The following is a 12425-nucleotide window of genomic DNA, read 5'->3' on the forward strand; positions in this document are numbered from 1 at the left end:
AGACAGGACAGGGGACAACCATGGCAACAAATTTCCTGGGGTTCACAAGGTTAACAGACTCTTCTTTGGTATTTTTTTTTGGCACACTTTAATGTGATTTAGTGATCCTGTGATGTATCTCATTCAGTTGCTATGATTGCTAGCAACAACTTTTGAGTTGTTGCTATGTTTTAAAACCCACAGAGTTTCGGTGGATGTGTACACAACTACCCTCCACTGTTGGTGACATATTTTTATACTTAAAGTTGTCATCAGTAACATATCAGCGAAGGAAAATAACTTAACTGAGTTTATGAAAGGCGCTCTTGATTGGCCTAAAACAGACTTTATGGTGAATCTGAGCAGGAGCTGTCGCTGATACCAGATAGTAAGGTTTAAGGTACAGATAGGCCAGTGACATTTAAAGAGTCTAAAAACATATATCAGTTGGAAAATACCAGGAAACTGTCCTGCAAACTGAAGCTCAGATAAGCAGATAATCTCAACCAGGGACCTCACACACAGTGAACTGATAAAGCAGTGAAGTGTCTGGTGGATTTGCCCCAAAACTGAAACTGAACCCACGTATGCATACATAGATGGAGATAAAGCAGCAGTGTGCGTTCAGCAAGATCTGTAACAGTGCTGGTGACTGAAGGAGAGTGAAGTGATGACACAACCACTCAGCAACCACCAGTATGACTGTGGCAGATGGAAATCAATTGGAAATAAAACCACTGGGTTAACCACATGCGATTCCAACAGCTTATACTGATCCTGCATGCTGTGGTTTGATCCCCTGAATACATTGCACAAAGTCTACAGTGAAGAATAGGAAGAAAGTCTTTTTTTTGGGGTCACAAAATCTGTTGTAGCAGCTGTGGCTATACTGCAGATCCCAATTATTGACAGGAGACAAAAACAAAACTTAAGCATACTGGGTAGAAGTGTGGATGATGCACACACACACGCATGACACCACAACCACGAAAACCACAGAACACAGGCGGGAAACACGTGAACTGATGTCAGTTGCAGCAAGACAACGCAAGTCAGGCTCACACTTAAAAGAGACATACTTGGAAATGACTTTGTGTAAAAAAAAAAGTGAGAACGCGGTGGTGAAAAAAAAAACAACAGCTCTTTCTGTGCAAAGCTGCAGAGTACCAAGAGTGAACAGGAAACACAATCTTAACGTGCGTGCACACGCTGCCACAAAGTGTTCTTGAGAATTTCCGCAGCAAAGACAACCATTGCTTGAGACACGCAACATCAGGTATCTGGAGCTTTTTTTTTTTTTTCAAGCTATCGAGTGCATCAGTCACTATAGTAAGATGTGAATTCAACTCAACAGCTGAACAACCACAGATGTTATCACTGCAGACATAATGGTAACACCTATATGCTGCAATATTGCAACCGAGCAAGAATTCCATTTCGATGTGGAGTTTAATGTAATTTGATGACAACTATTTTGTAAAATGTATATCGCTTGTTTACTTACATACATGTAAGTCCTTTCAGATAATTCTCCTCCTCCTGACAGTGACGTGCACCGAAGTTCTCATGAAGCTCTAAAAGTCCTGATTTCATTAACTGGAATCTGCTGTAAATCTGAAACCTTAACACCAAACGCCAGATTAGATTTTGCAATCAGATGTAGCTAAATGCATCACATACAGCATGTAGCATAGGCAATGAAACAATTTGCCGTAACTTGGATCAATATTTGTGTTAATCTTGGCAAAAAAAATAAAAATAAAAAAAAAGGATCATTACTTTACATTGAGTAACACTGAGACTGCTGGGAAAACGAGGCAGACATGTAGAGTCATCTACACAGCTGCTGGTTGATGCAGCAGGAAGGAATGCTGCTGCATTCCTCACTCTCCTCCCTCCGACCATCCTCCCCTTTAACTGGGACGCTGCAGCCCTGTGACCTGAAGGCTGCTGCTGCTGCTTCATGATTTTCCCCTGATGTTAATAATACACCTGGATCTCCGACAGCTACTGTACCAGCAAGAGACAACTTGTACAGCAGCTCAGAGAGGCAGGAAGACTAACTGCTGGGGAGCAACTTCAACCACCCTTACTCTGAATTTGAGTGTGGCCTATGTGAAAAAGAAACTGATTGGGAAATAGTTGAAACCTTTTGCTTGTCTAGAACAGAGGGCTGCACTACAAAGTGAGATAAGTGGCTTAGCGAGGTATTTTGAGTCAGAGTTTTCAGTGTCACAAAGGTGGTTCTCTTTTAACCTGCGAGATCTCCATGGTAACTCATGCTGTGAAGCTAACCTGGTCCGAAGCAGGTTATGTTCACACTTTCAGATTCAAATCGGCTGATAGAAGCCTCTCCTTTTTGCCGATTCTCAGCTGAGGGAATGTGTTATATCTGTAGCTGTAACAAGCTGCACGTGACTAAAACCACCGACTAAAGTCGTATCTTTACAGCATCTCACACTTAATGCATCATGTTGCCATGGGAACCTGATGTATCTGGTTGGTGATGCAGAAATTGTATAAATATGTTTTTATGTTACTCTGCTGGTACTACAGCTGATAGAACACAGATTATACAAATGGTTATTCTGCTGGTATTTATAACAGAGAATGTTCAACCAATAACTTTGATTTCACTTTTATTTGGCCAAAAATGAAAGTAATATCCTGCATGATGGCACAGTGTCAGAGCTAAATGCACTTCAATGCAAGATCATGTTTAAATATATGACATGTAACAGCTTTAACGTGCAGCTGCCAGTTAGAAATAGGCATCGGTAAAATATTATATATTAACACGTTTAACAGTTTTCTACCAACGCTTTTTACCTTCCTAAATTTTTATATTCTTCATTGTTCTCCTTTAAAGCAACCTGTTGACTGAAGCAGCTGCACACAATGGTTTCTTTTTGGGCTGAAGAAGAGTCACATGACGCCTCCTTTTATGTGAATGTGCAGTTTCAAGCAGAAAGCGTGAGTTGATGAAGAAAGTTGATAACAACTTTCGCGATATCCGTTATCTCTGAGTGGGGCTTTAGTTTTTGTAAGGCCGGCGTACGCAAAGAAAGCCCGGATATGTCAAACATGCTTTGCAGTACAGCCCTCAGGTCCCTGGTCATCTGACTAAGACTCCAGAACATCACAGAGTGCAGCACTAATACAAAGCAATATGTGACTGAAAGCATCGCTAAAGGCCACATAAGAATCATTTAAGGAAAGCATTTACACACCATTCATCACAAAATGTCTTTAAAATACACAATAGTAAGGAAACTTACCTCGTAAAAAAGCTGACTCAAAGATACTGTTCGATGCCATGAAAGGATTATTCCTTTAATTGTCTGTCCTCTCCGCCTTTTTAATCTGTGCATGAATTAAAAAAACACACACACATACACAGAGACAACGGAAGGTCAATATACGCTTTTCCAACGAGATGAAACGTCAACATTCATGACCAATCTCTTAACCACAAACCACATCTATCTATGTGGGTGTGTATGTGAGTGTCGATGTGAAGGACTGCATGTAGTCAATCAATCAATCAATCAAATTTTATTTATATAGCACTTTTCATGTGCGACAACAATCGCAAAGTGCTTTACAACATTTAAAAACAACAAAGCATTTAAAAACATTACAGCATTTAAAAACATTACAACATTTAAAAAAAGTTAAATAAACCCGTCCCTCTCACCCTCCATGCATACACATACAATAAATGTATTTGCGCACACACACACAAACACACTCACCATGAGACTAAAAGAGGCATGGCATGGCACTGAGGGATTGTGGGAAACGCTACCATTGGGGCCGTCCACACCAGGAGGAGCTGCAGACCATGACTACTGGGGGCGCCAGCGCCCGGACCCCCGACCCNAGAGCTGCATGTGAGTAACAATGATACTTAAAGGTGTATTTTTGCATGTCAAAGACAATCTCCTGTATGAGGTGTGCTACCCAGTGTAGGTACATTCAAGTCCCCATCAATTATTCTCGCTAAAAGCCAAGTCAAAACTAACAAAATCCCAAAAAGTAAATCAGAAATCAGTCTTATAAATGTTGGAAAACTTCTTCAAGGGTAAAAAGTAGAGCTGCAAAAATATCTATACCATGATCAGCTATTGGTGTCATACAGTGTTCATTTATGACTCCAGTACAACTGCATGTGGGACAACTTTAAAGCAATGTGATGCTAATCTCTTGCTTATTATGCATGATTATTACATTCAGTGAGTTTACAAATGCTGCCAAAAAAAAAAGACAACTAATTTTGAAGTGAACGCTGGACAAGCGAGAAAATTGTTCAGAAATTAGGCAACCCAGTGTTTGTAAAAATGAAAGAAACTTACCCAGTACATTGCTCTTGATTACCAGCCATCGTCAGTTGTAGATGATATGGGATTTTATTGTCTTCTCAGTGTACTGTAGCCCAAGTATGAGATTCCCAGCTTTCACAGCGTCACTGAAACTACTACCAAAGCTACACATCTTCATGAGCAGCCTGTATCAGAACATCAGTTTACAAGGGGACTGATGAATTTTACTCAGCAGAGAGTCAGTCCTACCAAAAACAAAGTACAGCTATTCGGACATAACTGCGAGTACTTTTTTTAATGCTAACACAAACGAAATGGAAATTTATCCACAGCCTCACATGTAAACAGCCATAAAAGCCATTCCAGGTGCCTACTTACTGTGTTGACTTTTGGTCAGACTTAGAGACAAACATTTGCAGTGATTTATGTAAAAATCAGGTTTATTTGGAAAGCTGTATTCTGTCACAACATTCGCAGTTTTGTGCACTTCCTTGTTCAGGCTACTGTGTCACAATAGGCAGTTATAGAGTCACAAATTCTTGCCATAAATGGACCAAAACATGATACAAACTACTAGTCATAGTTGGTCATCTCTCACCCCTTGTGCGATGTCATTGAAAAAAGGCTCACTGTTGGAAACAAGAAAACAAATAATTGTGTAAATGATATTGAATGAAACGACTGTGGACCCAACTGTACGGGTTCTAATTCTGTCTTTGACTTTGTTGGGTGAACATCATGGAGAAGTTGTGTAAGTTTTTATTTGACAAAAAGTTCTGAAGCCTAGTCTTTTATTGGGATGTAATGAGACATCCCAACTGCAGTGTTGGTTCCACTGTGATAGACACAGGACAAAACCATCAATTGTCAGCCTGACACCCACTTTTGTCCCAGTGACCTTTAAATGAGGATATTTGAGGACTAATATTGAATAGTCTATGCCATGTATGAGTGGTCGATAGCTGTAGCATTGGTAAAACCATCAGTTGTTGTACCTGGTGCTCATTTTTTGGCCCTATGTCCTTCAGGTGTTGCTGAATATTGAATTGTGTAAAAGATTATTCTCAAGAACAAAGCTAAAGAGTGCAGCGTTAACATGACCCCATATGGAGTTTAAAGAAAATCTGCAAGGTTGAAACCAACTGGAATAAGCTGCACTGAGGTTTTCCACATTCAGTTTTCTTTCTTTGTGCATGCCCTCTACTTGAAGTGACTACTTTTGTCATATCTTGTTAGAAAGTCCAGGAACTCAGTCAGAAGTCTTAAGTAAGAATTCCATATGGCGTGTACGTGATCAAAGTTTGAACACCTGCTGGTTAAGTATCTGTAATCAGGCTTTTGAGCGGAGTGTTAATGGAGCGCTGCCCACTGGCAACTTGACCTTCAAATCCACGCCTCCTCACACCCCAACACCTGCACCGACACACTTCTTCCGCACCTGAACTCCACCTCTGCCACCTCAGCACACTCATACGCACACAATGCCAGGGCAGCTGCTGCCCCGCCTCAGCAGGTTTAGGTTTCCGATGCATGCTGAGGGCCTCCACACTCACTTAACACAGCAGAAACCACAAAAAACACCTAGTTTTTCTTGGTTTTCGTGACGCCCCTTTGCATGTGTGATGACTGTTTTGGTGTTTTGCACTTAAATGTAAAAATGAATAGGTGACGCTAAAGATTACATTTTACTTCCATTTCTCAGGCTTGACCTTAGCAATCTATTCAGCCTATCAGTATTAAACCATTTGTTGGATTAGGTGTCCCCCAGAACTAGAAGCTAGCTGAGAACTGAATTGAAGAACAGAACAGTAGATGTCCTACTGTATGTCCTGGGAGAACTCGATGGGAGGCTACCGACCCACTGACCCCTGATCCCTCCCAGACACAACATGGCCTCCAGCTGCAACTTCCTAAGTCAGGCAGGTCAGACACCGACGCAGGAGCTACCACTGTGAGGACAAGAAGAACAACATGTTGTTGTTGCTTTTTGCCAAACAGTAATTTAACAATGTGACCTTTAGAAAGAGTCACTGGGCATCAGTCATGTTCAAAAGTGCAGTATTTATAAGACACAAGGAATTAAACAAAAAGACAGCTTAAAAATCAATAATAACTTTGTTCATTCTTCCTGGTNCGGTGGCACCGGGAAAACACCGTGTAGTGGCGTTGAAGAAACGCACATTCCTCACGATGCTGTCGCCGACGATGAGCGTTGTGGGGCTGAACAGCGGACTGGGTGGCAGGTGAGGTGAGCCGGCAACACTGCTGTCTGCCGCCGTGGAGCGCCGTGCCGGGGCCGGAGCCGTGCTTGTGCCCGTCCGCTGCAGCGCTGAGGCTGGCCGGTCCGGAGCGCCTCATGACGGCCTCCTTCAGCAGCCTGCGGCGGTTGTTCCTGGCAGAAGAGTGGTGCGGTTCCCGACCATCCTGGGCGCCAGGTGGAGTAGAGCCAGAGGGACCAGGAGGAGCCTCCACCACGGCTGCAGCCAGACCCCCGGTCGCAGTCGGGGCATCCCTGGAGGTCCGCGCACAGGAAGACCGGGTGGGGGACGAATGCTGCTGCGAGCGGGCCCCCCTGGCCCCGAGGCCCCATGACCAGCCACAGGCCGCGGGGTAAACTGCACACACCCGGGCCGCGATGACAGTTCGCGGCGTCGGGAGCGGTGGTCACCAGCTGGCAGTTTGGACACAGCCAATGGGAGGCGGCCATCGAGCTCCGGGGACGATGAGGAGTGAGGACCGGCGAGTGGAGGGAAGTTCTGATGATCCAGGATGGAGAACATGTTCTCCTCGTCTCTGATGTGGTACAGAGTGGATATTCTTCCTTCCAGCTCGGATATGTTCTGGGATAGATGGAGGCAGCTGGTGCATCTGGATGGTGAGGTGAGTGGAGGCATGGCTACGAGCTCATAGTTTTTTGAATTTAGAGCCTGGGCCTGGAGGCGGCTGGTAGACCTGGGCCTGGTAGGGCCAAGGCCTGGAGGCGGCTGGTAGAGAGGGGCATGTTGGATCGTGGGCCTGGAGGCGGCTGCTCTGCTCGTGCTCGTGCTCTGCTCGTGCTCGTGCATGATTCTCGCCATGACCTGGGATTATTCCCACTCATCATCCAGAGTCTAGCACTCCATAAAACACACGTCAAGCATAAGATCAATCTATTGATTTCTAGAAGTTGCTTGCTGAGGATGTGAGTTGTGTTGCTTTGTGTGTTTTGTTGGGGAGCTTCCTGCTTGACCACATGCAGACCTTTTGTGTAGAGAAGTGGACGTGAATGCCACTGTTTTGTTTGTCTGTTAACTGTTTAGTTCAGTGGCTACAGAGAAAATAGTGCTTTTTAAAGTTAAGTTTACTTTTCTGATTAAAGTGAGTTTGTCATCATCTGAGTTTCCTCCTTGCAGAAGCCATCTTGTTTCGGAGGCTAAAAAGGTGGTGCGCCTCCAAAGCACCTCTTTAATAGGTTCCCTGAGTAGGTGTGAGCTCATATGATTGGATTGTAGATGTGTCCTGATTGGCCAGTTTGATCTGGGAAGCAAGCCTCTGCTCAGTATATGTGAGATGTGATGGAATGGTTTATTCAGAAGGCCACACAATTCAGCACTGTTAACTACTGAAAGCAAGTTTTGTAAGTTTCTTTCTTTTGCTGTTTGTTTCTTTTTCTTCCTTTTGCAGAGTTGGTTTAATACTCAGCTTCTGATTTTCAAGCAAATGTTGTCGTTTTTAAATGTTTTGCCTACATGATGTTTGTCACCCACATGCCTACATCGCTCCTTGCATCAGTTCTCGAAAGCGTTGTTGACCTGTGGTGCAGTTTCTGGGTTGTTAAAAAGTTTATAGGGTGTTTGATCAGTTAATGCAACGGCAGTCCAACACTGAGCTGTATTTAAGATTCTTATTTGCTTCAAACCAATCGCTCCCTGCTGCTGACTGGCATTAAAAGCTTTCCAATGGCCAAACAGTGCTACACTAATACTGTAGAGAAAATATTTGTCACAGAGGTCAGCAGTTGTTGATCCAACAAGATATGGGCATTTTTGAACTATTTGGGTGAGTGAATAAAGATTGCACAGAGTAAAGCTGGTAAAATATTAAAGAGCGACCATGAGCGTTCATACCTCCAACAAATGCTCTTTAAGACATGGGATGCATAACATTATTAGCTTCTGTTAAAGTGATGGCATCCTGTCAGTCAGATATGGTCATTGTTTTGTTAATGTTAAAAAGGCTTTATTCAGACATGGTGACATGATAATCAGGCAGTATTTGTCATTTACAGGAGATTGGACAGGTCAAGTGGTGTATAGGTGAAGAAAAGCTGTCCATGTTGGCTGTAGTTTATAATTCAAAGTATTTCATGATGTTGCCGGCACTGGTTTTCATTGTTCCACATGGAACATGCTCTATCCAGCAGCTGCTATTTATTAAACTCAGAGGAAAACCTCCTACAAACAGCTGGAAGCAACAAACCAAACCTCAGCTCCTGTTCATGTCTTGTAGAAAAAAAATGCTATACTCATTTTCATTGAGTATCATTGATCAAAGCTGCTCGTGTCAGTTTTAATTGGTATAAATGTGCAATTGCACAGCAAACTCTGTCTTTTGTGCTCTCTCTGAGTTTGAAATATTCCCTAATTTGCTTCACACAACTCAAATTACTGCCACTTGAGAGTGCTTTTCCATTAATGTGACAGAATACAGTAGAGATCTAGAGTCAAACTGAGATTCATTGACTGACCTTTATTATTCCAAGAAAACTCTATTTATCCCACTAATATTTAACTTTTTGCAGTCGCAGCACCCCGTTGACAATGTTAGTGGTTACTTAGTGCCATTTGACATCTGAGTATTTGTTGCCAGATTATTTTGCAGTATAGAATGGTCTGACTGCACCTCGCTATCACTCTGTTATAGTGGGGGGAAGAGATCTGACTTGTTTGTATTTCTATTTTTAAAAAAATCACAATTGTATTGGGTGGAACTTAGTAAAGTATGCAGCAATGGAATCCTGTAAAAATAATGACTGGGGCAAGTATTTTGTGGATATTTTTTACATGGGGATGCGAGCCAGTATTCAACAGGTAAGTGGAAAAACTAAACTAGCATGCTGCCTTACTGCACAATCAAAATCTTTGTTGAAACTTAAAAATGTATTGTATTGCTTGGTGTGTTGATGTTGTTTCCTAGTAGAGTAGAGTTATACCCTGAGTGTACATCCAGTGAATCAGACTGAGTACTGCTCACTCCCATGAAGTAATACAGGGAGTGATCAGGCTGTCAGATTAAATAATTTTCATGGGAAAAAAAAAAAAAAAGAAACTTGGCATGTCTGGTAGACATCAGTGCCTTTTAGTAATCAGGGCTAACTAGAATTCCCTCGCCCAACCAGGAGGAATTCAGATCTAACTCCAGCGGGTACTCCAACCACAGTTCTCTGCAGACTGCGAGGGCAAAAATGTGGCACAACTGAGGTAGATGGTGCTGTTTCTTAAACTGCTGTCATTTCTGAGAATGACAGATGGCAGGAAGGAATGAATGGCTGGTGTAAAAATAAAGTTATGCATCATCTCTGCCATGGTCTCATTTGTTTACAGCAAACATGCAAGAGTTTTTGCAAGAATTTCTTGATGGTGTGACGTTTAGAAATGAATCACATGGAACAGAATGTAGTTGTAACCTTTCCTTTTCTTCATGCTTTTCTGTTTTTAATGTAAAACTTTGAAAGTATTTCACAGGTTTTACATTAAATATTGTTACAGCAACAAAAGCAGGATCTTTAAAAGGCACAATAAGCAGTAGAGGTAAAGAGGCTGAGGTTGTAGTGTTCTTACCCCAGCTGAGGTGTCCCGTTTCTGGGCAGAGATTGTAGAAAAAGCTCCTTGTGGTTTTTCCAGTCGACCAGTGACTCAGGCGCAAAGTGATCCCCCAAACTGTTTTATTCTCTGCTTCTGTGCCATTCTGTGTTTGTGGTGTCTTTCTCTGTTTCTTGACTTGTTCACAGCTCTTTGCTGCTTCCGCTCTTTCTCTCTGTTGCCATACACATCTTCCTTTATCTCTCACCGCTCTTTATGACTCTCTCTCTCTCTTTCTGGTTTTGGTTTGTGGTTCTCCAAATCCCCTTGCTGATGACTTTTTGTCTTCGGAGTTGAGTCTCTCCCCGTGTCATCGAAGAGAGATTGCCTTTCTGTCGATATCACAAGCCACCTAGTTTGGCTTCTATTAATCTGGCATTGTGGCTTTGGACTATATGCGCATGTGTGTGTTTGCGTGTGTGTGTGTGTGTGTAATCAAACTAACCGCCTGCCGTCTCAGCCAACAGTTTTCACCAAGGAAGTAGCTGTGGTTAGAGCGAGTGAAATGAAGGGAGAGGGCGTTATGGTGTGTGTTTCTGAGCGCCCATATGTGCGTTTGTGGTTTGTGTGTGTGTGTGCAGCAGGGGTTAGAGAGAGTGAGTGAGTCACCTTAACTTCACCAAGCCTCACTGCAGGTCACACTGTTAGACCACTGTGACCACTAGAGTGTGTGTGTGGACTTGTATTACTCGTGTTGTGGGGACATAAATCTGTTTACTTGATCATACTGCGGGGACCCACCACCTGTCTCTAGTTTGGGAACAAAAAGTCTCCATAATGTGAACGTTACGTTTGGTTTAAGGTCAGAATAAGGTCACATTAGGATCATATCAGGTTAGGCACGTAATGGTTGTAGCTCGGGTTAATAGGTGATGACCTGAAATGATGGAAACTTAACCGTGTTTATAAGAGAAATTTTAACATTTCTGACATGACTGGTGATGCATTATTAGTAGAGCTGCATGTGAGTAACAATGATACTTAAAGGTGTATTTTTGCATGTCAAAGACAATCTCCTGTATGAGGTGTGCTACCCAGTGTAGGTACATTCAAGTCCCCATCAATTATTCTTGCTAAAAGCCAAGTCAAAACTAACAAAATCCCAAAAAGTAAATCAGAAATCAGTCTTATAAATGTTGGAAAACTTCTTCAAGGGTAAAAAGTAGAGCTGCAAAAATATCTATACCATGATCAGCTATTGGTGTCATACAGTGTTCATTTATGACTCCAGTACAACTGCATGTGGGACAACTTTAAAGCAATGTGATGCTAATCTCTTGCTTATTATGCATGATTATTACATTCAGTGAGTTTACAAATGCTGCCAAAAAAACAAAGACAACTAATTTTGAAGTGAACGCTGGACAAGCGAGAAAATTGTTCAGAAATTAGGCAACCCAGTGTTTGTAAAAATGAAAGAAACTTACCCAGTACATTGCTCTTGATTACCAGCCATCGTCAGTTGTAGATGATATGGGATTTTATTGTCTTCTCAGTGTACTGTAGCCCAAGTATGAGATTCCCAGCTTTCACAGCGTCACTGAAACTACTACCAAAGCTACACATCTTCATGAGCAGCCTGTATCAGAACATCAGTTTACAAGGGGACTGATGAATTTTACTCAGCAGAGAGTCAGTCCTACCAAAAACAAAGTACAGCTATTCGGACATAACTGCGAGTACTTTTTTTAATGCTAACACAAACGAAATGGAAATTTATCCACAGCCTCACATGTAAACAGCCATAAAAGCGATTCCAGGTGCCTACTTACTGTGTTGACTTTTGGTCAGACTTAGAGACAAACATTTGCAGTGATTTATGTAAAAATCAGGTTTATTTGGAAAGCTGTATTCTGTCACAACATTCGCAGTTTTGTGCACTTCCTTGTTCAGGCTACTGTGTCACAATAGGCAGTTATAGAGTCACAAATTCTTGCCATAAATGGACCAAAACATGATACAGACTACTAGTCATAGTTGGTCATCTCTCACCCCTTGTGCGATGTCATTGAAAAAAGGCTCACTGTTGGAAACAAGAAAACAAATAATTGTGTAAATGATATTGAATGAAACGACTGTGGACCCAACTGTACGGGTTCTAATTCTGTCTTTGACTTTGGTGGGTGAACATCATGGATAAGTTGTGTAAGTTTTTATACGACAAAGGAGGAAAGTTCTGAAGCCTAGTCTTTTATTGGGATGTAATGAGACATCCCAACTGCAGTGTTGGTTCCACTGTGATAGACACAGGACAAAACCATCAATTGTCAGCCTGACACCCACT

At 42.3% G+C, this 12425-nt stretch overlaps 1 protein-coding gene across 2 annotated transcripts in view; it reads right to left on the minus strand.

The window, feature by feature from the left end:
- The window catches only part of runx1 (RUNX family transcription factor 1), a 65128-nt gene extending 54571 nt beyond the window's left edge, over positions 1 to 10557 (minus strand). Inside the window, exons 1-2 of one of the 2 annotated variants that reach the window (XM_008290032.1) lie at positions 10121 to 10557; positions 3258 to 3342 (exon numbers count right to left, since the gene is read on the minus strand). In XM_008290032.1, coding sequence (XP_008288254.1) covers positions 3258 to 3297 — 40 coding nt within the window. In that variant the 5' untranslated portion in view covers positions 3298 to 3342; positions 10121 to 10557. Of the gene's footprint in view, positions 1 to 3257; positions 3343 to 10120 lie in introns of those variants that run through there. The other variant, XM_008290030.1, reaches the window with a different exon arrangement.
- Positions 10558 to 12425: the final 1868 nt, after the last annotated feature.

This window comes from Stegastes partitus, unplaced genomic scaffold (genome assembly GCF_000690725.1).
Source record: "Stegastes partitus isolate 25-593 unplaced genomic scaffold, Stegastes_partitus-1.0.2 Scaffold652, whole genome shotgun sequence".
Lineage (NCBI taxonomy): Eukaryota > Metazoa > Chordata > Actinopteri > Pomacentridae > Stegastes > Stegastes partitus.